Raw genomic sequence first — 24,623 nt, 5'->3', positions numbered from 1 at the left:
CTTTTGACCTGTTGAAGGGGTGTCTTTTTATGCTTAACAGAGACATCCATCAACAAGGACAAAGAAGAGCTGTCTGGGCCTGGGGAAGAGAAAAGCTCCAGGAGGTCCTTGGTCATCCCTGGTTCCTCACAGGAGCTCACTTATTTTTCTATAGGCAGATTCAAAGTATTTTGTGAATCTGAGTATATGCTGTTTTCCAGAACCCTAATGAAGTTCAGAGCCAATACTATAATTTTGCATGTTTAAGTAGTATTGCAGATAGCAGTGACTGGCACAGCCCTAGTGATTTCTAACCGTGCCTCAGATCTGTCCAAACCTACCTGTGTTCTCAGATGTTTGTCAGGTGCCCCCAGCCCAGCACTTACATGTGCCCATCTTACCCTGACCATCCCTCAGGTCTGCTCTGTGTTGCCTTACTGGTGAGATACAGCTGTTGGGGGTTTGTCCCCATGAGAACAGAATGTCCTCAATGGGGTCTTCAGCACATTAAACTGATGCCAGACATACCCGTCAGGCTGCCAAAAGTACTGCACGAGACAGCTTTAACTTCACATCAGCAAAAGCTGGGATAGTGTGCAGAAGCCATGGCAGAAGCATGAGTAAATGATTTGCTTGAGATGATGCAGAGGGGCTGGTGGCAAAGCATGGAGGGAGCTCTGGTGTCCTCACTCTGAGTTTGCGTGCTGGTCCCAGGATGCTCTCCTGTTCTCCCTTATCCAAAGGCATATGAAACTCTGTGGTTTGAGGATCTTTGCTGTTGTATTGGCAGCAAAGGGGAGCTAAGATTGACTAAACCACTGAAACTAATAAACTTCTCATGTGCATGGAGGGACGTCAGATTAATTAGTTTGCTTAGCAGTGGAGCTGGAGCTGTGCAGCTGCCTGACAACGATAAGAGGAGGGAGCCACAAACCAGCGGCCTTTCTGCTGTCTGCTCCTTCCATCTCAGCTCCCTGGAAATGGCAGATGAGGAGAACAGAGGTAGCGAGCCAACCATATGCAACCTATGCATGCTGTGCTGAGCTGCATAACCCAGGGGTATTGTTCGCTGTGTCTGCAGGCGTTGCTTCCCAAAAGCTCCCACTGCTGTCACTGGAGGGAGGCTTCACTGGTGGTTTCTGGAGGAACACAGGGACATTGGTGTGGGGAGCTTTTGAAAATCTACTTCTAAAATGCAAATGCTTTCGTTCTTTAGCAGCCACTTGAAGCCAAGTATGATCAATAAACACAAAACACTTTCACAGCTCAGACATGCTGTGGGTTATGTTTCTCCCCCTTTTGTCATTTTTCTCTTTCCCCTGCATAATGCTGTTTGCCCCTTAGTTTGAAAGTGAAATGAATTAACAATTTCATAAAAATCTTTGGTTTACAATGATTAGATAATCACTGCTTGTGTATTAAGCAGTCAGTGGCAATGTATCTGGGCAGACAAGTTGTGTCAGCAGGAAAACTGGTGAAATGTTGATTCTTTTGTTAGCACTCTCCTTCCCTGGGAGCTGTTCAGAGCAAGTTAGACAGACAGCTCTTGGGAACTGTTTGGGTCTAGCTTGTCCTCACTTTGGGGCAGAGACTAGCACACTCCACTAAACCTGTCAGGTCTTTCCAGCTCCCTTTTCTGTCTCTAAAGGACATTAAATTTTTGATGCAAATGCTTCTGCCAATAGGTTACTGTGATTTTGCTGTGGTTGCTTGGTTGAGTAAGCTGTCCTGCATGGGGTACAGGGCCAGGTCAGCTGCTGGTGTGCCCTGGCTTAGGTACTTTTACCTGTGCTAAAGGATTTTTAAACTCAGCAGAGCTGCTGACCTTTAAAATGCATTTAAATACACAAAAGAGTGGGCCCTGAAAGGGGAGGGAGCTAGAAGGCTTCTGGAGGCTTACCCTCAGCCTCTGGCTCCCCTGGCTGGAGCCGGTGTGAGAGAAGGCACGGTGGGGTCCCAGGGACAGGAGTCAGGCTTGTCACCCAACAATAACAGCATCTACAGTGTCTGCTTCGTCTTCATTGATGACTTTTGGGTTCCTTAAAGTACACTCTAAGTACCATCTCCTTATAGGTTGCTGTACAGTAAATGGGTGCTGCTCTGTGGAATAATTAAATTAAGTGCTTCTTTTTTATTTTTTTTTTTACATGCTTTTAAAAATCAAGATAATTAAATGGGTGCAAAGATGAAGGTGAAGACTGACCGTGCAGAAACCAGGCTGAAAGAAGTTTCAAGGGAGCACATAAGGGGTCTGAGCTCATTTAAGGAGAGTAATGTAAAAATGTGGTTTAGTGCTGAGCCTAATTTAGCATGCCTGCAGGCTGCTGTGCGCAAAGTGTTCTCAGCCTTCCTCATCATCTCCAGATACAGATTCCTTCCCTCTCTGTGTGCTGCATCTGATGATTTATATAGCCATGTAATGAATCCAATCAGCCTTGTTACCCAACAGAAGACTCTCTTCATGTTTATTAATAGTTTACTGCCCTGTCAGATCGGCAGATTGAACTGTGCATCCCATGGTGCCTGTCCAGCACAATGGAGATGGCAGCAATGTGTACTCTGGGTCCAGAGGAGAGAGGAATGGGAGCAGCCCATCAGCAGCAGCAGCGAGTTTATATCAGATTTGTTGTAATGTGAAACTATACCCAGATACAGTGCTTATATGAGGCCTTTTCCTTCATAAGAATGGGAGGTTTTACAGATTTGTTTCTTGCTGTTTTAGTGTAAGATGATTTTCTGCCTGAGCAGAGACTGTAGGGTGGCTGAGGCGTGAGTTGTATGCACAAGTCACTCTGGCCATCCAGAATTACGTGAGTTTACCTGGCAACACCACAGGAGTTGAGCACATTGGAAGGCTGAGTGACTGGCTGTTGAACCTTGTACAACAAGTGCATTCAGTGGAATTGTGCTAATCGATTGGCACACCAGTGTAATTTATTTAAAATAACTTTTTACTGTTCCTAAAGGTTCCATTTTGAAGTTTCTACTTCATAGGATGAAAGAGGTGCCAGTGCTCTTTAATTCTTGAACAGACAGGACTAACTCCCAGCAAGAGCCCAATTTTTCTGTGGTCCTTTTTGTTTTTAATACTCCCTGTGCAATACTTTGCCAAACTCCAAAGAATAGAAATAAAAATGGAACATTTTCACCTTCTGGTGGCTGTTTATCAGGGGCAAAATGATTTTCAGACAATAACCAAATCTCCAGGCCCTTTGGAAGCTCAGATACAGCTATTTCTAGGTTGTCACACATCTAATTAATATAAGTACTAACAATAATACTCCTGCTGGTATTCTGCTTCAGCCAAGGCTAGGCTTCCAAGTCTGGTAGCTGATCCTTAAGAGTATCTTTACACCCAGCTAATACCTTTGTGGGGTTGGTAAGAATTAATTGGCACAGGTAGTATTTATCACTGTACAGTGACTTCAGGAAGTAACATTGTACCTCATAGGATCTTTCTTTGCAGTCATCTGGGGTTTTAAAAGCCTTGGTATCAAATACTCATTTTAAGCAATTAGGGTTCTAGGAGAGGTTGCAGCATAAAAATGCTGTAAAATATAAGCTTATTTTAATTGTTTACAGCTATATTAGGAAAACTGTATAGAAAAGGAAAGTTTTTGTTTTGCTTTGTTATTTAGAGAATTGCATTTTATATCACCAGAGACATATGCTGGGAGAGTCTTTTTATTCTCCTCAGCTTTGTATGCATCCTTGAAGAAGAAAAGTTGTGTGCAATGAAAGAGTTTTAATTCTGAATTTCTTCCCCCGCTGTACAGCTGCGGTCAGGGCTGTGCTGGCGTGTGTTCAGGAGTCTGTCTGTTTTCATCCCCTTGCAGCGCACTAATGTCTCCCATCTGAAGGGCTGAAATGTAGGCCCTTAGTTCTGCAATTTAGATTTGATCCAATGCTAAGGAAACTTCCCCATCCAACCATCCAGGAGCCAGTCTGACAGTTGCTCTCTCAGCACCTGAGCTGGGAGCAAAGCCCCTTTGCAGCTACACACCCCACACTCACAGACAGACCAAGTTTTGTTACCATCTCCACCCCGGATTTCCCACAGCAGGGTCTCAGATGACTGGATCCTTAAAACAACTTAATCTTAGTGCAGTAACTAAATAACAAAATAGCAGCTCAAGCTGGTGCCTCTGAGGAGGGACCCCAAACGAAGGAAGCCCTGGGCTCTTATACCCTGCCAGTGTAAATGCAGGAAGGTCTGGGGTCATTGGCTCCTGCCGTGGCTCGGAGTGTCCGGACACCTGGCCGGGCCACAGGTCCCCAGGCCCTTGGCTGTGCAATGGGTTGGCAGTTCTGGCCTCTTGGGGCTCTCACCACACACAGCCCAACCTGCAGCTCCACTGCAGCTGCTCACCCAGCTTTGGGCACTGAGTGTGTTCCTCTCAAAGAGGGCTCAAGGTGGTGGTTGTAGTAATGTTGGCTCAGTCAGAGACAAGTTTTAGTAATGAGTTGTGTGCGCTTTGGTAATCCCTGGTAATGGCAAGTAGAACAGGTTCTCTTAAAGCACTGCTGAGGGCTGAATAACTGAGAGTGGAAAGGGTAGGAACAGTGGGAAATGACTGTAAGAGAGTGGCTGGACTTGTCAGCTTTTGAACTTTCTTGAGCACAGTTTTGATACACTCTGGTGTTTCTCCTTATAGCGCTTCCACGTCGCAGTCGGACCATTCCACTCACACCAAATCTGCTTCTGCTTTGTCGTCTGACTCCATCTCCACCTCAGCAGACAACTTCTCTCCAGATTTAAGGGTATGTTTTGTCTTAAAAAATAAAAAATTACAAAATTGTGACTTCCTTTAGAGAACATCTTGCTTCTGTGAGTTTGCTATGGTAAAATAATGTCAGCTTTCAGTAATGCCAAAATATGTTTTGCGAAATTACTGAAACAACCTGAAGTCAAACAGGTGAAATTGAAGTTTACTCTCTACCATATGATATCCTTCTTTATAAAGTTGTTTAATCTTGAAAAAGCTGACTCTTCAATCCTCACTTGGAGATGAATTTTCAAAGTTGCTTCATTTTGTTTTAGGTGCTTTAAGTGAAATCCTCAACCTGTCAGTTGTATATACTTTTTCTTCCTTATGTATGTATGTATGTTGTGTGTATGTGTATATACATGAGGTGTTCAGTCTTGAGAGCTTCTGCCTGTTTGTAAACACTGAGTCCTTGGAAGTACATCCTTTCAGAGAAAGATTGCAGTCTCCGAGCTGATAAAAATAACCTTCAGTCACAATGAATTGCTCTGACATAAAAAAGGTCCAAAAAAAAGGGCTCTTAGATTATTATGCTATTGGATTAGTTAATTATAAATTCAGAGTTCTAGTTTGGTGTCACAGGAGTTTTGAAAGCTATCTGTATGTTCCTCTTATGAAACCAAGGGGTTTGTTGATATATCTTAGCTCTTAAAAAAAAAAAGTCCCTGGGTATAAAACTGTTGGTAGTGGTACATTGTATTAACAACTCCTGCATTTCTCAGCTGTGGTTGAGAATCTTTGTAAAATGTAAACACAGTAAAATTGCATAAAAATCTCTGAATACAAAGCTAATTCCTTTGACAAGCGTGATGATTTTTCATCCCGTGAGTGCTGTCTCAGTCATCCATAATTAATAACAGAGAGTCCACCTGTTCATGACAAGTATATGAATGCTTCTTTCTAAAGGCAGATTATTAGCCAATTTTAAGCTAAGATTTGGAAATTAATCAGTAGTTTATGTGCATTCTATGATAGCTTGCACCTTTTGCCTATGGATACAAATAGTTATCTTCTGAACACGCCTGGGTGTGGAAATTTGTAATATGTCTGAAGTTTTCCCCCTGTGAAGTCAGGGTATTCAGTCACTCTGACATACAGAAAATATCATTTTTAGGCTGAGGCTAAGTGGCTTGTTGATATGAATAAGATTGCAAATTCTGCTACCACTGTGACTGTATAATATTATGTTATATATATGATATTATAAAAAAATTAAACTTACTTAACTTTCTTTTTTCAGTTTTTATGTCCAACTCGTCTTCTCACAGTTTCTGTGACACTTGAGGACTACCTTTAGAAGTAGAGGCCAAGCCAATATTTCCTTTCTAGAACTGCAGTTGTCTTTCCCTTCTGGTGGTTAAGATGGCTCAACATGTTTTCTTTGCAATCCTGATTGTATCTTGTGACTCTTTCCTCCCTTTTGTCACCTTATCTGTATGAACTGTAAGCTGTCTGGGCAGGGATTCCAGCTCTCCTCAGCTTGTCTGGCTTCCCATTCAACAGAGCCTCTGTACTCACTAGCAATCAAAAATAGTGTCCACAGAGGAATGTTCACTTAGCTGCATGAGAGATTTTTTTTAAGCAGAAGATGCCTATGTGTTCCTGGAGGCCATTAGGAGCCCATAATTTCATGCTGTGCCACAGTTCCTATAATATGCAGGAGTGATTTCTTCACAGCCTGCCTGCTTTTTTTATTTCTAAGCAATCTAAAGTTCTGCCTTGGTTGAAACAAATGCAGCTCTTCTTTCATTTTAGAGTAGTGTTTCAGGAGAGATGGTAAAGCAGAGGATTACTTATTTACAATAGTGTCACTGCAGGCTAAGTGTGAGCACCTGCTTCTGCTGGCAAAAGGCTTCTTGCTCTTCACCTGCGTCAACACTGTGTGAACACAATTTGGAACGTCTTCTGTGCTTCACCTAAAGCTTACTCTTGCAGAGATGGTGTGAGTGGCTGCAGTGCACCTGTGTGTAGGTGTAAAGCTGGGTCATTCCTTTACACTCCAGCGGCTGCTTGTCAGTGGTAGGCAGACCTGGAGAAAATACATTCCCATGCTTCTACTTGTATTAGAATATAGGGAGAAAGAGACAGTTTCCAATGCTACAGATTGATTTAATTCTCCTCAAGGAACTCATGCATTCATCATTTCACTCTTCGTTACTGAGAGTGTCTTATGCTGGAGAGCAGTTCTTGGGGGTCAGATGATCTGTTCTCTGCCTGTGTTCAGCCTGTCGTGCTGGTATTGCCAGTGCAACTGCAGACCCACCATCTGCCCTCTAATCATCGCTGTCAGTGCTGGTGTGTTACTGTTTGCTCCCTGGGCTTCCTCTTGCAGCCTGGTGCCAGCTCCCAAAGGGAACAGTTGTTATGAGAGATGGCCAGCTAATGCTATTTTCTTTCAGGTCTTAAGTTGAGGACAATGGACATTCTTTCCCTTGTCATTCTTTGTTTGGGTTTCTTTGAATTGACATCTCTGTCATGTGACTGTTCCACAAGTTTTGAAAGTCAGTTCTGTGAGAGATCTTTTTAAGGTCCTGATTATTTTTGCTATTTTCTTTGAACTTTCTGAGATGTGGCCTTGCCTTGGATATTGCAAATGAGGCAGTACCATTAACTGATACAGTGGCATGAGCATATTCTCTACTCCAGGTCTTTCCTTACACACCTGAGCATCTTGTGCAGCTTTCCTTGGCACAAGACAGCGTGAACTCCCAAGTGTTATTTAGATTTGAGTACTCAGGTGCTGAGATTTGAGCTAAGCATCTCACTACTGTGGGACAAAAAGAGGTCCCATTTTGTTCCTGAAAGAATGCAAGAGAGCAAGCCCTAAAGAGGGAACTGATGCATTTTGTGGTAACTCTGTGGTATGGGTGGCAAATGCCTGGGCTATGCAATGTTCTCACAGGAAGGTGTTGCATCAGTTAGCTTTAAGAGGCTGAAAATAAGCTTTTCAAGATTTTAATGTGGATATGCCAGTTATGGGATTATTATCTTGTGTGTTTAAATTTTCCCTGCTAGAGTGAATTGCTATGTGGATTCATCATCACTCCTACCTCTATTTGGTCTCTGCCTCTGCGTGTGCATTGGCTCAAATTTAGGAATTAAATTTCTGTGACGATGGAAAAACACTTTGTGATAGCTACAATTAGCACTCTCTTTTTCTGTGGGGAATTTTTAGAAGAATAGTAGGCGTCCATTGGGAGGAGGGAACCAGAGGAAGGACCCACCTAATTTCTTGCAGTCTGTGCCTGCAGTTTTCTTTTGGAGTGCAATTAACACTCTGTGTGTGCACGCGCATGTGTGTAATGAGGTCAATGAGACAGCCACTAGGGATTCCTACTGAATGCATGTGCAGTATTTTTCCTAAATCTTTCTCCAAAGTATTTAATAATAACCTTTATGAAGGTTTGTTGTTGTTTTGGGTTTTTTTTTAATGCATATTGAGCGTGTCAGTATCTGGAACTGAAATTAAATTGCCTTTCCAGTAGAAAGTTTACAGAATTTTCACTTCATAAACTAAATCTAAATAACTTTTGGCTGCTTCAGTTAGTTTCATAGAGAAAAAAAAAACCAAAAGAAAAAAAAAAACCAGCAAACCAAAACCCCAACAGAAAAGCAACAAAGCACTCTTAGGTTCTCCTTCCACCCCCTTCCTGATCTTAAATCCAAAACTGTTCAGAATTGATTTAGGGTATATATATCTTGGAGGGATTTTTTAGCAAATACCCTGCCATATGTTTTAACATAAGTTATAGGTCAGGCAAGAACAGAATTGAAGTAGTTGGAAGTGAAAATGGATTTGGAAATCCATAGATATTTTGTAATTTGGGTTGAGATGTTAAAAACACCTTAAAGCCAACTTTGCCAAAGGGATTGGAGTATATAAATAGCTGTTATAGATCTGGGAAGTTGGTGGTTAATAAAATACAGTGAGTTTCTTGCTGCTAAGTCCTGTAGGCAGTATTTTCTCCTATGCATATGAGGAGACGTGTCTGTGCATTTTATAGTACTTGAGTCTTCTTGCTGATGCTCTATTTTTTATCAGTAGGGATTTTCATTTTTAGGTAGTTGTTGCTTTATAGGATAATGCCTGAAGCTTACCATGTTCAAAGCTTTGGAGTGGCCCTTATAAAAGGGTTGGATCCTGTTCATTTGCAGTTGAGAAGCAGTGGATATAGCCCTAGAGCCTGCTGCCACTTCCCTTAAGAGCAGTACCTTTGCCTGATAATTTGTTAAGGCCTATTGTGTTTGCTTTTGGATTGCATGCAGCAAAAGCTTAAGCTAAAGGATGGAAACTCATATGTTGTTTTCTTTATATTGCTTCTTGCACCTAGAAAGAAGGAAACTACAACAGATCCATGTCACCTGCATAGTTGTGCAGCCTTCAGAAAAAGTGGTTTAAATCTTTGTTAGCATTGCTGTTGTGACCACGAAACTGTTCTGCCCTTTAAGGGCAACAAGATCCACAATTCCTGATACTCCTTTGAATCCAGACAAAACAAGCATATGACCATTCATGACTGTTTGTTCCCTACATAAAGATTTTCTTTAACATACAAGGACTTGGTGGATTTACTGTAAGTAGGTTTATGCATGAGGTGCAAGAATATTGCTGTAGCATTCCCAGGACTTGAAGGTTGGAAATGGGAAGAAACAGAGTGGCTTGTAACTTTAATTTGTTCTCTATTATGTGTATGGTTAAAGACTGTAGACAAGCCCATGTGGTTTGTTTTGTAAGATACATAACTGGTGCATGACAAAAGGTATATGAAGGAGTATTTCCTTCCAAGACAGTAAATGGATACTGTTGCTGTCTCCTTAGGTTTCCTGGATTAAATCTGTTTGGGTAAGTCTGCATTGAAGCTAGCCAACCACAATTCCTTTGCGCTCAGTAGAAGGACATAGATCATTTATGATCTGATCTATTTCAGCTTTAAGGATATGCCCATGTTAGGTGAGAATGTAGTGGAGTTGAGCTAGAGAAGTCCTTGGTGCAGATGTTAGGAACGTACTTTGAGGGGCAGCAAGTGATTTCTGTGGATCCCAGCTTTAACTGGCCTCAAGTAAATGTGCAGTTTTATCTGTTTTGAGGACCTAATGTATTTCTCTTCTGACTGTGGAGAGAGTGCAGAGTAATATCTCCAGATATACACTTGTAAAATTGAGGTAAATCCTGTCCTTCAGATGATATTGGGCAGGATTGATTGAAATGCCAGTCACTGACTTTGCCACCTTTGCTTTACTCTAGCTTTAGTGCAAAGTAGCTTAGACTAGCTTTTTGTAGGACACGTATATTGTTAGTAGAAAAACATATTGAAGAAAGATGTGATTCCCTCCCCCCCCCCTCCATCCTTTGCTGTAAATCACTAAAACTAGCCTCAGTGAGCTTTTCCATTACTATCTCCCTGCCAATGCAGGAAGTGTGTCAGGCTTTGGTTATGTGTAACACATGTTCAACAAGAGCTGGGTTTAGAGAGTGACATAACGTTTTAAACTCTAAGCACTCATTTAAGCAATGTTTTTCAGTTTTGATTTTAAGGGACTTTTCAGTCAGTGAGTGATGCTAGCTTGGAAGCACTAAATCATGACAAAATCTCTGCCTAAGCTCCTCCATGGTATTTGAAGACCTTCGGCCCTGCCAGTCAGCTCCGTGATAATATATGGAGATAAATATTCCTGTTTCAGACTAGCCCTTGACTCCTTGTATGAGACTGCCTGCAAGCAGCAGTTGTTCATAGCAAATGCAAAGATGTCTTCCATGCTGGGAGCTTTCCTTCCCAGTGCACTGGACTGTGACTGCTATTAAGTTACAGACTGTATTGCACAAGCCACCAGATGGTGAAGATAATTGACCTGTGGTCACAAAACACTTGGCTAGATGTGAGCTGGTGATGCAGCAGTGAAATTGAATAAACTGTTCATTTTTTTACTGTCACTGTATGAAGACTTGACTGTGTATTTCTCTGCGTCATTGCTTGGTTCTGTTCTCACATGGAGGTGCACTTCACGTTTTCATGTGTTTGTACAGGAGTAGAAGCTATGCAGGCAGAAGTGGCCTTCACCTGACCTGACAGTTGTACTTCCATAGGTCCCTTTGTACACAGGGACAAAATACAAGAGCCAAATCCAAGAACAGTCAGTGCTTTATGTTATCAAAGGTGTCAAACAGGGACTTAAAGAGCAGTGGAAGAGAAGTAAAGTCTTACAGGGAAACATAATTTAACTATCTTGAAATTCTGATTTTGAGCATACGAATTACATTTGTGTGCCTGGGGAAAATGGCCTTCCTTTCTTTGGAGCATTAAGCTGTTGATGAACAAAGGCACAAAGGACTGGCTTTGGAGAATGAATGATGCTCTTGTCCATAAGCATGGTCATATCAGGACAGCCCTGTTAGTGACTGGAATTTAGCCACTGCCACATTTTTTGAGGACTCCAGTTTATAGTAAGTGCTGGATATTTCATAAGAATTATAGTAATTTTCATTTTAGAATATCCCAAGAGATGGAAAATCTTGTTTTCCTCCTTGCACCTCTCCCCTAAGTCCTTTTCTGCACCTCTCCCTTTCAAGGAAACAAACCCACAGAGTAGCCAACCTCTGGGTTGCAAAATATTGATTTCATGCAAATTAGATAGGGAAAAAAGCCAGATGCAGTCAGTTTTCTGTCTCCTTTACATGGAAATAATACTCCCTAAGTGCTCATCTAGTTAGAAAAGAGCAAAGACAGCAAACATTGCTAATTTTTCCTATATAGAGGTACCTAAAGGCTTGAATGTGGAGTTACGCACAGTGAAAGAAATCTCTGGAAGCATTTATGATTGCCATCTATTAGGAATGGAAAGCTAAGGAGAATGAGCAAATGGCCTTCATATGTTCTGAAAAATATTTTCATCTCTTCCTAATTGACTGCCATATTTCTCCTAGCTACAAATTGCAAGAATTTTCTTTTTGTTGAGTAAAACCAGGTAAGAGGTGGCTTCCCCCTCTGCCCCCGTTATAGTTTTGTAAACTGAAGGACAGATCAGGCAGGAATGAACAAGCATGGTATTTAAAGGGAGTACATGGAATTGTGATTGCATGCAGTGCCTGCCAAGATTTGATTTTCTGTAGATGTTTTTGCACGGAATGAAACATCTTTGTTCCCTTCTGTATGATTGTTTGCTCATTATAAATATATAATTATCTGTATCAAACTCAAAAGTGAAATTCTTAGTAATGCAGGCAGTATTCTGTGACTTATTTTAGTTGGTGGAATTTATAACTCTGGTTTTGGTCAGAGTGTTTTTCTGTCACTTAAGACTTGATATGAAATTCACTGAACTAGTTTAATGGTTTCCTTGAAACTTTTAATCTTCTTTTTACATGTAAGTTGTTTGTTAAACAAAATTCAGTAAAAATAAAGGATAGAGTCAAGCTAATGTGCTGTCCAAAGTTTTTGAGCAGCCCATGGAGAACAGAGGCGTTGTGGTTTGAGACGTATGTGGAACCCTTGGCAGTGAAGAAGGTTCTGTATTAAAAAATGTTGGACTTGTCTGAATAGATAATATCTGCAACTTTCTGTGCCAGGGAGTGTTGCTGAGTTGAGTCAATGACGACTTTCTGTCAGAGCCTAATGAGAGAATTGTCTTGAGGCACCAAGCCATACAAACTTGAAGAGACAAGCCAGCCGTGGTTGAACGAGTGGCCCTCAACAATGTGTTCCTTTGAGCTTCTAAGCTTTGCCTTGTAGTTGTGCAGCGAGGGCCCAGGAGATTCACCAGCCCAGGGAACCCAGAGCGGCTGTTCTTTGTCACTGGACATCGGGTCTCAGTGGAGAAGAACATCGTGGACAAAACAAAGCAGAAAACCCCAGGGAAACACTGCATGGTGGCTGCTTCCTCCTTCAGAAGAGTCCCTTTATATTACTTTAGGGACTGTATTTCTTTTTTCTAAATACAATAACCTTCAGCTTTTTAAAGATTTTCAAGACAGTGGTAAGTAAGCGAGTGATTTCTCAAGGACTTTTATGCTTTCTCAAAACATATATGGTAGGCAGAGATCACAGTTTGTGATGTGGTTTTTTTTAGTGTCAGGAAGGAGTAGTTAAAAGTAGTTGCAGTGTACTTTGTATGTTATTACTGTCTTTAGACTAGTGTAATACATGATCTGTTGTCAGAACATTTTTGATAAGAACTTCTTGTGTTCTGTTTTTTTTAACAAGCTAGGAGGCTGCCTTTGGCCAAGTGCTCTCTTAGGATCTGAATGGGCTTGATGTGGTCTTTTGGCGGTATATTTGATTCTTTGTGTACTCTTCTGAAATGATCCGTGTGTCCATGGTGTTTTGTCTTTTACCCTATGAACTTCTAATATCCCAAAGGAATAAAACATAAAGCATTTCTCTGCAATTAATATCTTGCAGCTCTGAATGTCTCTAACATAGTTTTTCAAGCCATCTGGTCATAATCCTCAGAAAAGTCCCTGTGCCTCAGTCAGGCAGAGATATTTCTGTTCTTTCCCATAGTCTTTCTCCTGTGGTATTCTTAATGATTCAAAAATAATCAACTAAGTCCATTTACTTGCTTGATTTATGTTTTATTGCATTTCCAGTAGGATTCTTAGCACACAAATCTTCTCCAAGTACACTTGAAATAGCCATAAATGGCAGCTGAAATTCTCCTCAGTGTAGTGCAGTGTTTGCAGTCAAGTAAGCATGGCTTCTGTTCCGTGGTCCTGATGGTTGAGCACTGAGAGGACAGAAGCACCTTAGCAGTGAAATGCTAGGAAAAATGTGCCCTTTTTCCTATGGTAAGAAATGTTTCATTTAGAGAAGAAACCTATCCACCTGTGAAAAACTGTCCTACAGAAGCATACTCATCTTGTTTCTGCACAGACCTGTGTCAGTTCTGCATCCTCTGTCAATGTCAGCTGGACAGAATTAGACCGCTGTGGGGATTTTTTCTGGCATGAATGGAAAGAGCTTCTCTATCTGTTTTGTTTCAGGTGTTTTTACACCATCATTGGAATAATGATAAATCTTGATGCACCTGCCATAGTGTCACTGTCCTTCATTGATTGACTGATGGAAACAGCCATGAAAGAGGAAAGGGATGGAGTGGTAGGGCAATTCAGGGGAAGGAATAGGTGAACATGGTTTGAGAGCCCCCAAAAGGCATTTAAAGCAGACAAGCATTAGTTATGTAAGTGTATATGTTTTGCTATTAATTTACAAATAAAGTTACTAAGTTAATCAAATACATAAAAGTAATCCTATGGCTAAGTCTTTGCAGGAAGGCTGACTTCCCTTATGTGGTTCTTTGTGACAGCAGACAAGAGCCAGCTCTGACACAAAAGCTGTCTTTTATACCTCAGCTAACACAACCTGTCTTACAAGCTTTGGAGTCATGCCTTTCTAATTAAATCCATGCAGTATTTGTATCTGACTTGGGTTCATTCCCTGCTGCCTCTCGCACACAGCACATTTGTACTTTTCTGCAAACATAGGATATGACTGCTCAGTTGTTTGGGGATGTCCAGGAGATTGGGTTTTGCTACACTGACCACGAGGAAGGACCAGAATTGGGATTTGCCCTTCCATATCTGCGCTGACATTCCTTTACCCTAGTTCTTAGCCTTCAGTGGGAGGAAGGGTACTTATCCTAAAGGTGCATCTCCCAGGTATCCTGCTTTCCACTGACTGCTACACAGCGCCTCGGGGGACCAGCACAGATCTCCAGTTTCAGGTGAAATCGTATTTCTGCAGCTTACTGACTACATTGCCTGTAAAGTTGCAAAAATGGTGATTAAGGAAGGCATTTAATCATTTTCCATTTCTTGCAACAAAGATATTAAAAAAAAAAAAGGGAGCAAAGGAAAGTTTAAATATGTTAAGTACAACCAGAATATTCCCAGGTAGTCCTTTAAGTGTAAAGTATCAGAGAGATATTTTCCAATAGGAGATTAAACCTCTTACTTGGCTTTTGAGTTTCAATTTCATATTTGAAAAGATAGATAGATTTTTTTTAAACAGTACTCATTCTCTCTGTTTTTGTACATGTACAACATGTGCATTCTTGTCCCTGCAGCATGACTTTCAGCTGTTGCTGCTGACCAGTGCGTGCTCACAAGGTAGACAGAGACATGCCAAATCTGAGTTCAGGGGCTGCAGAAGCAAGGGGACTTGGTGTGTGTATAAGATTTGTCTGTACAGGCAGGTTATATGTGTTTATGTCAAGGGACCAGTTAAGCGACCGCCTTCCTGCTGTAGGAAACGACTGTGTAGCTGGAGCAAAAGCAGTTCCCAGCTTGGAGAGCTTGTCTTCTCAGTAGATGGAGCAGACATGGGGAGAGGTTTTGGGGAAAGGAGTAATACAGAAGCAAGGTGTTCATGCTGTCAGATTGAACGTGTCGAACCAGTGCTGTGGTTTTATGCACAACTCTCTTCAAAATGTGCAAAGTGACTTGGAGTGTGTAGGAGGTTACCAAGGAGAGATTAACTCAGAGGAAAGGAAAAAAATTACAAAAAAGGGTACATTTTAATATTGTCTAAGCCAAAAAAGATTCCTTTTGCTCATTTTTATTGTGATTCAGGATAGAAGAATCTTTGCAGACTTGTGAAAACTGTTACACAACAATTTGGTAAAACAAATCTCTCTCCCCTTTAAGTTGTGTGAAGCCAAACAATCTGACCTTTGTGGGTTTCAGAACTCAAACATTCAGGAGAAAGTTACAAAAGAATAACTGGTAGATGGCTAGAAGAGACCTCAGGTGCTCTCCTCATGCATCTTCATTATCAGGAGGCTTGTGCAGTGTCCAGGGATAAAATGACTCTCTCTCTGGTTGGTTCAAGCTACTCCCTCTCTCCTGCCTGGGTTTTGCTTGCCTTCAATCCTGCAGTCACACTCTAAGCTAGTCCTGGCAAAATGATCCAGGTTATGGAAAAATTTCCATTATAAAAGTCATAAAGTGGACCCTGGGCATCCTGACTGAGCTGGACACTGAAGCAGTGACAGCACTGGCAGGGAGGGCAAGAGGAGGCAGTCCTGGCTTGGCCTCAGCCAGCGCAGGACGGGGATTGTCAGCCAGGCTGTGCAGCATCGCTGGTAGGCAAGCGCCTCACCAGGCAGTACTACAGGAAAGCACCTCGGCTGTTTCCTTCATGGTCAAAAAGCAAACTCTGAATTTAGAGTGCCGTGTACCCTCTCAGGTCTTTCTAGAACAGTGTTCAGTGGTGCACAGAGCTCTAAGACCTGTGCATAGAATGTGCTTGCAATTCCACTCTGTACCACCCCTGTTGGCAGCAGCTGCTCAGGATGAGCTGTGTGCACAAATTGTGCAGGAACATCATCCAGGAGAGGGATTTCTGTAGCAGCATGCTGGCTGCTGTATTAGGAGGCAGTGTGAACATGTGGTTGGAGAGACTTGCCAGAACTGCAGTACCCTAAATCGCAGCAGTCTTACCTTTTTAGCAGGTCCTAAATATCTTTGCCTGACCCCATATATGCAAGCAAAGGAGATCGTGATTTTGTTGCTTAGATCTTGAGGTTGCCTCAACAAAACTGCAGTTTCCCTGTGTTGGGGGCAGTAGTTGGGAGGGCATGAGAGAGCTCTGCACCTTCAGCTGGGGGTGACTGTGCTGGAGCTTACACAAGGTGGGATCCTGGAGTAGAGAAGTGGTTGTTGAATGTAGCAGTGTGGGTTTGTTCTGCCAAGTTGCTGCTTGAGCAGAGGACAAAGGTAGGTGGTGGCACAAAATCCTCACACCCTCTGAGCTGAGCCAGGACATGTGTTTAGGTTCTAAGGTACTCCCATTCTCAGTCTCTTAGCTGTTTCATCTAGAGGGAGAGCTGCTGACAGGTGGGATGGGTACATGATGTTACTTGGTAAAAGAAGACAGAAATAAAGGCTGTTCTGGTGTGTAACAGGACTTCATTTCTCCAGAGATTCAGTTACCAAGCATAACATTTTTGTGGGGAAAAGATAATGAAGACCTGGTTTGACTTAGAGGCAAGGCAGAGTATTCCACTGGTTTTTGGTCATTGTATCTGTTTCTTACAGGAACCATCTTAGTGATGATTGTGATGGAAGGAGCCATGTGTAACTCTTAAGTCATTGTGGTCCTATTCCTAAGTAGGAATGATTCGCCCAGCTCTGGATGTGTTCTTCATTGCAGATCTCTAAGAATTCTTTGATTTTATTCCCACTGAACAATTTCAAAGGCTGAGGCACACGGAGGTGGCACATTTCAGCTGCAGGCATATGTGGTACCTGCCTCAGTAGCATTTATGTATCAGCAGCTGCTGTCCCCCCCTGCAGCCAGGCTGCCGCAGTCATGTCCCTGGCTCCATTCCCTGCTTCCTTGCCTTACTGGTGCTCTTAATTTAATTTTGTAAGGTTTGCAGAGGGCTAAATTTGGGCCCAAGAATGTTATTTTTAGAGTCTTGAAAATAGGCTAATGTACAAAAAAAGATTTTTCTCACAGTTTAATGAACCGTTTTTGGATTTTGAGGGGGAGAGGAGGATTGGCAGTAAGATGGAAGGGCTTTTCATGTCACCTCCTTAGTCATAGAAGGCGCAAAGGGCCCATTTATGACACTGACGTCATCTCAGAGCTTTGTGTGCTTTGTCCCATACCATTCTTTCTCCTTGATCTGTTTCCTAAACTCCTCTTCTCTTATCCACCCACTTTTCTTACCTGCTGGTGGCCCCTGTCCTTGGCTGATGCTGCACATGTCTTCTCCTGCCTGCTGCCTGCATTTTCAGCCCCACACAGATTGTATTTCTCTGAATCAATTTTAAGGAGCCATTGATAGAAGTGTGTTTCAGGAAAATGCCTACCATTCATTTCTTGGTTTCTGCCGGGTTGGGTTTCAAGTGCCCAACTAGAGGCTCATTCAAAATCTACTGCTGAGCAGACAGTGCATAGACTGGCACAACAGAGAGAAGTGTTTGTCCTGGGCTTTCTGACCATGTCTGTCTCAGCCTCGTGGAAAGGATGGCAGTTTTCCAGGGGTTATGTGCTTGCACCTTTGAAATCACCATGGAGTCAGTTCTTTGTTACCTGAGATAGATACTGTCCTGAAGTCACTTGAGGGGTGGTGAAAATGAGTTTAGTCCTCAAGACTGTAGCAAAAAACCCCCGAAATAATAAGAGGGGAGGCAAGGAGGCCAACCTCAAGGTGCTGTGCTTCCAGGAAGCCAGCCATCTGCTGCCCTGGGTTGAAGTGAGCACAGATTTGGATTGCTAACCCTTTCCTCTGATCCTGGGGACATTGCAGAGAAGTGTGAGTGAGCAGATGGATTTTATTAGACCTAGAAGAGACACTTTTTAAATTGAAAAGGCTTTCAACCTTGTCTTCAGAGAATGATGTTGACATGGAGATCCTTGTCTTTCATACTGCTAGCCTGTTCCCTCCTTCTCTCCCCCACTTGCAGGACAGGGTTTAAAACCCACCTAAGCACCACCCACCTCTGCCACCTCAGCAGATGTTTGTCATACCGAGTGCTTTCTATGTGTCTTACTTCATATTTGTTTTGGCTTGAGATAGAACCCAGTTTCCCAAATGTTTACTTCTGGACGTGCTCCCACTGACATCTGTAGGAGAGCAGTGAGTCCAGCTGTTGACCGAAGTGATCCTGGCAGCAGCTGCTGCCCGTGTGGGGTACGGACCTTCTCAAAGAAGCTGTGATCATGTTCTGAATGCAGAGTGTATTTTCACTCATGTCCTTCCAAGATAAAAGGCCAAAAAGATGACCACCACTTATGGGCTAATTAGCCAGAAGCTTCCATCTCATTTATCATAATCCAGATGTTACCCTGCTAATTACAGGGCTGTTACTCAAGCGCAGAATTGGACGCACAGGAGTTGGGAGTGGGTCTACATCACAGGCTTTTGTCAGGGAGGCCCTCAGTCAGGGCTTTGATGGGGTGTGTGATCTTTGGCCAACACAGCTGTGCTGACAAGAAGTCCTCAACATCGATTTCTGCTCATTATACCAGCAAAACCTTATTTTTACTGATGTTGCTGATGTGGGGGAAGAGAAGCTTCCTGGCAAGTTGCTGCCAGTGTGGGTTCTGTCAATGGTGACCTCTCCTAACTCATCCCAGCCCAGCTGCTCTGACAGCCTCCCTGGTAAGACCTGATCTAAGTGGGTGCAGTTGGGAGGTTTCTGTTAGGAAGCCAGGACTGTACTTGCTTTTATTATTAATTTTTTTTTCCTAAGAGTCTTTTGAATGCATTTTTTAAAATGTACATTCTTGTTCTCAAGAAGGCTTTGATCTTGTTAATCTTTTCATCTATGCATCAATCTGTTGTGTGAAAATGCTGGAATGTGCTCTTATTGTGGCAAGGGCTTTCTTTGGGTTTGTTTCCAATTTTTTTTTTGCATAGTTTATGGAATTTTTCTTCCCTGAGGCTCTCCCTCTGGCTTGATCCTACATGAAAGTTGACCACAGACGTGTCAGGTTCTAGAATGCCACTTTAGGCTATGTCTTTGAATTTTCTTTGGAGGGATTTCCTGATACCAATTTGAAGCAATTTTTTTCCCTTTCCTTGCATTATGATAAAAAACCATTTTGGGTGAGCCTGCACATTCAGCTGTGAGCAGCAGTGAGCTCCCTCTGCCTGTCTTCAGCAGGTGAGACACACCAACCTTGAACTCAAAGTTTTGTGGTTGCTATAGCATGAAGCAGAGTCTGGACTAACTTACCTGCTCTCTGTCAGTTTTAAGAGGTTGAGCAAACTGTACTGCTGAGGTTGTGGTCATTTGTCCAGTTTGAGGCAGGGACAACATGATTAAATCCATCTACATGTGGCCACACAGCCTTAATCTTGGTCACTTATATTTGCATTTCTCTTCTAGTTCTTATAGATTTAGACCTCAGGTTATGCTTTCCTAGTTACAGCTATGCTTTCCTAAAATGTCTATCTGCCCATGATAGCAGCTGTTCTTGTGAAATCCTTTGTGTAACTGCAATAATAGGTCTGAGAAGTCATGCTCTGTTGGTATAACATGAACCCAAAGGAAGGTGAAGGAGGGGTCATTTGGCAGCCAAAAAAAAAAAATCAAAACTGTACCCCCTATATATACCTGTCAAAATAAGTACCTTTGTAACTGAGTCAAGTCAGGACTTTTGCAGTTGTGGGACCCTCAGTGAGCACAGTGGAGTGACCAAGGTATCCTTTTCAGTTTTCCTCAGTGTAAACTAGAAATTGCTCTGCTGAATATTGATGTCATTGTGGTAATCAGTGAGCACTTTAACTGGGAAAGGAACTGATTCCTTTGGCTCTGTCCATAACTGTGCGGGAATTTGACTTGTGAAAGTGGCCTGGGCAGGAGAAGGTTGGAGCATGAAAGGACACCTTGGAAGTGTGCTGCCAAAGTACAGAGCCTGGTGTTGGCCTCTGAAGAGACCCTAGGCAGTACTTCAAGATCTTTGAATATTTGTTGTCCTTGATACTGTTGACCTGTAAGTGTAAACTTCTTGGTTTATGAAAACATAATGAATTTCTGTTTGTACTTGTATCTTTTGCCTAGGTCCTGAGGGAGGCAAATAAATTGGCTGAAATGGAAGAGCCACCTTTGCTGCCAGGGGAAACCATTAAAGACATGGGTACGTGAAGAGGAAATTCCTTGTTTGCTGACAAACCGTAGAATATCCATAGAGCAAAATATCTTGGTGGTCACTGACCAACAACAGCACATTGCAGATGTTTTGGGAACCGTGATCAGATTGTTTCATTAATTGAGCAATTGCACAGCACATGGGCCAAGGTAACTGTGTCTTCTTTTAGCAGTAGCAAGTACAAAGCAATTCAACACTCTTCATCACCCATGAGTGATGGTGTGTGAGTTGTACAGCTCTGCATTTGCTGCCTCCTGAGAGGACATGGATCAACTGTTTCAGTTTGTCCTTGCCACAGGGTAACTTTCTAAGCTGACACAGCACAATTATGTGTCAAATCTCTGTCATGGGCTTTAGGAAATGATACACTGCTTTTGCAAAGAATTTACTGTGATGGGGGATGGGTTTTTTCTTTTTTCATCCGGACGTTCTGACATGCATCAGATTTGCTGATGCTCTCCATTCTGAAGGCTTGAGTAAGCCTCTTGAATAATTTTCTGTGAAAGATTTTGCATTTGCTTTTTTAATATGTTGCCTTCCTCTTAAAATGGTAAGGAAGAGTGCAACTTCAGTCCTAAACATAAAAAATCAAACAATGAAAACTGAAAATACTTCACAAAAAAAATGCACCCATGAACAGCAGTATAAAAACAAGCAAGAAAACCTCCAAGCAACCCGCCTCCGTAATTAATCTTTTTCTCAACCTCTTTCCTCAGAGTCCTAAGGACTTTGAACTCGTACTCTAACCATACACTGCAGACTTATATCTAACTCACTGCACAGATGCTATTAGCTCTAACAGTGAGGCAGTATTTTGAAGGTTCCTAGGGAATGGTTTAAGAGGTCAGAGTTACCAATGTTTTATCTGTTGGCAAATGGTGTGATGAGCCACGTAAATCTCTAAGACTGGATGGCTTTTGGAGTAGCCCAGACAGCAGCTGCCTGTTCCAGCAAGAAGCTAAAGGCAGCAAAAAGGAAATCTTTGTTATTCATCAGCAATAATTGTTTCTTGTTAAAAGTGTGAAGAAAGGCAAATGTAATTCTCCTTGTATTTTACAGGGAAGGGAAGAAAAAATATTTTCAGCCAACCCAATAATCTAGGGTAAGATTGGCCTGTAAAAGACAGGAATTCCACAAGCAGGGGAATTAGTAAATCTGGTTTCCAGTTTCTTTCTCCCATATGTATTCTCTTATACTTACCAAAGGCTGAGCTCATTAGGCTTTCCCGTGGTGATAGCACCACTACAACCTCTCTATTATACCTGGCATTCATTCTCACAAACAGTGAAGCACTTTAATGCCTTGGTGATCCCTGTTTATCAAGTAGAGACTGCTGAAATCATACAGCTGTGGCAGGGTTAAGGTCAGACAAGCCATGTGTGTAGGTACATTTGTACATGCGCAGTGTAATTAAGTAAAATTGTTTCCTTAGGAAACCAGGCTAATAAAATGCAAATGTGAAAGGTGGTGTGGCTTACACGCTGGCAAGGCCAGTGTTTGAGATCGTGCCTGGGGTTCCTTACCTGGAAAACATTTTTCTAGCACCTTTCCTCTTTACCCAGAAATCCTATTCCATTCCTTTTCAGATGTAAATGCATGCTTTTCTTATTAGTGGATTTTGCTGGGGTTTTTTTAAGCATTTCAAAATTACATTTTGAATAATGGGAACTCCAGTGGAAAAACTAGGCAGGCTGCCTTCACCCTTGTTATGCTTCCTGAGTCTGCTTTCAAACCTCTCTCAAACTAGCCTTTGAAAAGAAGTGATTAATAATCAGACACTAATGAAACACTTGATTTAATTAGAAATGGCTATAAGCATTTTGTGTTTAAATGTCCTTCGAACAAATACATGTAAATTTATATAAATAAATATATAATGGAATTACTAGCATGTTTATTATAGATATGTATATTTTATTTCTTTTTAACCAGATATTGTGTGCTACATATTTTGCTGCAAATTAGTCACTTCTGATGTTTTAAGGATCTTTCTCCACATCCAGATCTTGAGAGTCAATGAAGACAATTGCAGAAGCAGAGCTGACTTGAGGATGATTTAGTTATATGAGTTGCCAGTGCCCTGGAATAAGGCAGACTTCTTCTCTCTCCCTCTCTGGGCTAAATCTCATGGGATAAAGGTAGAAGAAATTTAGGTTCCCATTCTGACCCCCAGTAGCCTCACACCTCATGCTCATGATGGTTGTCTCCTGGGTGGGAGGCGAGCCGTCCTCCTGACACAGCCCTTGCAAAATGAGTCCCCTAGGGCTTGGAGGCTTGAGGTTATTCAGATGATCCAGGAGTTTTTTCATGGTTCTGGCAGCTCAGTGGGTCTCCTCTGTGTTTTTGAGGGGTGTTATTACTTCTTGGTGATAGTGCAAACCATTGCCACAACACAGCCAGACAACTGCTTCAGTGGCAGAAGAAGTGATAGGCAGCAGAGGTGGGGAGGCAACAACCTAAATCTTGGCATTTTTAAGTGATATAAAACAGAAGGGCAGTTAGAGGTGTTTGCTGTGGAAAGCCAGCAGCACCTCTTTCCCTTTGCTGGAACAAGTGAGAAATGTTTGAGGCCATTTAAGAAGGGGACTGTTTTGAGTCACCGTCACTCAGGCTCAAAAATAATTGAATTGTGCAGAGTAACTTGATCGCTGACTTCAGACCTAAGATCACAGCAGCTGGCTGCTACACAGATTCATGGCTCCTGCAAATCACTGTAGCTCTGCTGGCTTTTAGCATGAGGGCCTTCATCCCAGGGCTGACTCCACATGCAAAGGTGTACAGAAGGACCCAAGCATCCGAAAAACCACATGTATGAGAACTGCCTTCTCCTGCCCCTGGTGGCACAAACCATCTTGGGCACAATCCTTAGCTTCTATGCAGATTGTTGTCAGCTTCAAATGTGTGCATCCAGGCACGAGTGGTCTCCTCTTTTCATGCATGACGTTCTCAGCTACTGGCAGTAAGAGCAAACAGTTTGCACTGAACACTGGCCTGTTGACAGGGGTAGCAGTTTTGTGCAAATGTAGGATTCTGGGTGATGGTACTGTCTCTACCCAAACTCTTAGCTTCTCCACAGTACTGAAACTTGCCAGTTGGCTCTAGGCTAGAACCACAGATTAAGCTTGTTTTAATTTTATTATCTGCAAGGTACAGCCCACAAATATTGTTGCTGGCATAATTTTTCTCCCATAAATTAACTGTGAAATTTACATTTTCTTTTCTTTTTTTTTTTTTTTCTTAAGCGAAGGATGTTACTTACATCTGCCCCTTCACTGGAGCAATCAGAGGAACCCTTACTGTTACCAATTATAGACTGTATTTTAAAAGCATGGAACGGGTAAGCTTTTGAAATAATCTACTTTTGCTACCTTTTCAATCTTTAGATCTGGGTGTTGTTTGAGAGTATTTCTGTGTGAAATATGGCTCTTTGTTTGGGAATATAGACATAAGGGAGCAGGAGCTGGGGATTTTTCCCCCTCCCCTTTTTAAACTCACAAATTTCAACTGTCTACAGGACCCTCCTTTTGTCCTAGATGCATCTTTAGGTGTAATCAACAGAGTGGAGAAAATTGGAGGTGCTTCAAGTCGTGGTGAAAATTCCTATGGGCTGGAGATTGTGTGCAAGGTAAACTTTTATCTGTGTTTTACAATAGGGGAAGGGGAACATATATTTTTAAAGGTTGTCTCTGTGGTACTGTAGGAAGTTCTGCAAAATGTTTCAGTCAGTATGACTCCACAGGTGTCAAAAACCATTATTTTAAAAGTAGTTTTCAGTATTCTCCAGCTCCACTCATTTGAGAAGAGATCCAAACCTTTTTTCCAGGCTTTGTGCTGGGCAATAGCTTTCCTTGATCATGAAAGTGTAGGCCTGCATCCTCATTTCTCAGGGTTGCCCACCAGACTTATTCTAGGTAGACTCCAGTTACTGTGGATTTCAGTAGGCCTTTCACTTATTTGCATTTCAAAAGCAAGAAAGGGGCATGTTTCCCCCCTAAATCATTAGCTCATGTCTACCTGCTGCAGTGCTTTGCCATGAGGGTCTGATGAGTAGCCTTCAGTCCTCATCAGGGCTGTTCTTTCATTTTTTTCCAGGCAGTACATATTTCACATGTGCCTCTCAAAAACCCTTGGAATAACTGGAAATACAAACTGCAGTAAAAATTAACAATTTGCCTCCTCATGTCTGCTTACAATAGACCCACAAAGTAGATAAAACCACCATCTCTCCTCCTAAATCCATATCTCTGGATGGCATGGCCCTTCTGCTTCCCTCAGTGAG

General features: G+C 42.2%; 1 protein-coding gene across 2 annotated transcripts in view; it reads left to right on the top strand.

Moving 5' to 3' along the window:
• MTMR2 (myotubularin related protein 2) overlaps nt 1-24,623 on the top strand; it is a 62,768-nt gene that overhangs the window by 17,030 nt on the left and 21,115 nt on the right. For both annotated transcript variants that reach the window (XM_066544727.1, XM_066544725.1), the window contains exons 2-5: nt 4,635-4,740; nt 20,257-20,332; nt 23,587-23,681; nt 23,859-23,969. In XM_066544727.1, the coding sequence (XP_066400824.1) occupies nt 4,635-4,740; nt 20,257-20,332; nt 23,587-23,681; nt 23,859-23,969 (388 nt within the window). The remainder of the gene's footprint in view (nt 1-4,634; nt 4,741-20,256; nt 20,333-23,586; nt 23,682-23,858; nt 23,970-24,623) is intronic.

This window comes from Molothrus aeneus, chromosome 2, assembly GCF_037042795.1.
Source record: "Molothrus aeneus isolate 106 chromosome 2, BPBGC_Maene_1.0, whole genome shotgun sequence".
Taxonomy (NCBI): Eukaryota; Metazoa; Chordata; class Aves; order Passeriformes; family Icteridae; genus Molothrus; species Molothrus aeneus.
The sequence above is the reverse complement of the archived record's forward strand: the minus strand, read 5'-3'. Positions and strand labels throughout refer to the sequence as shown.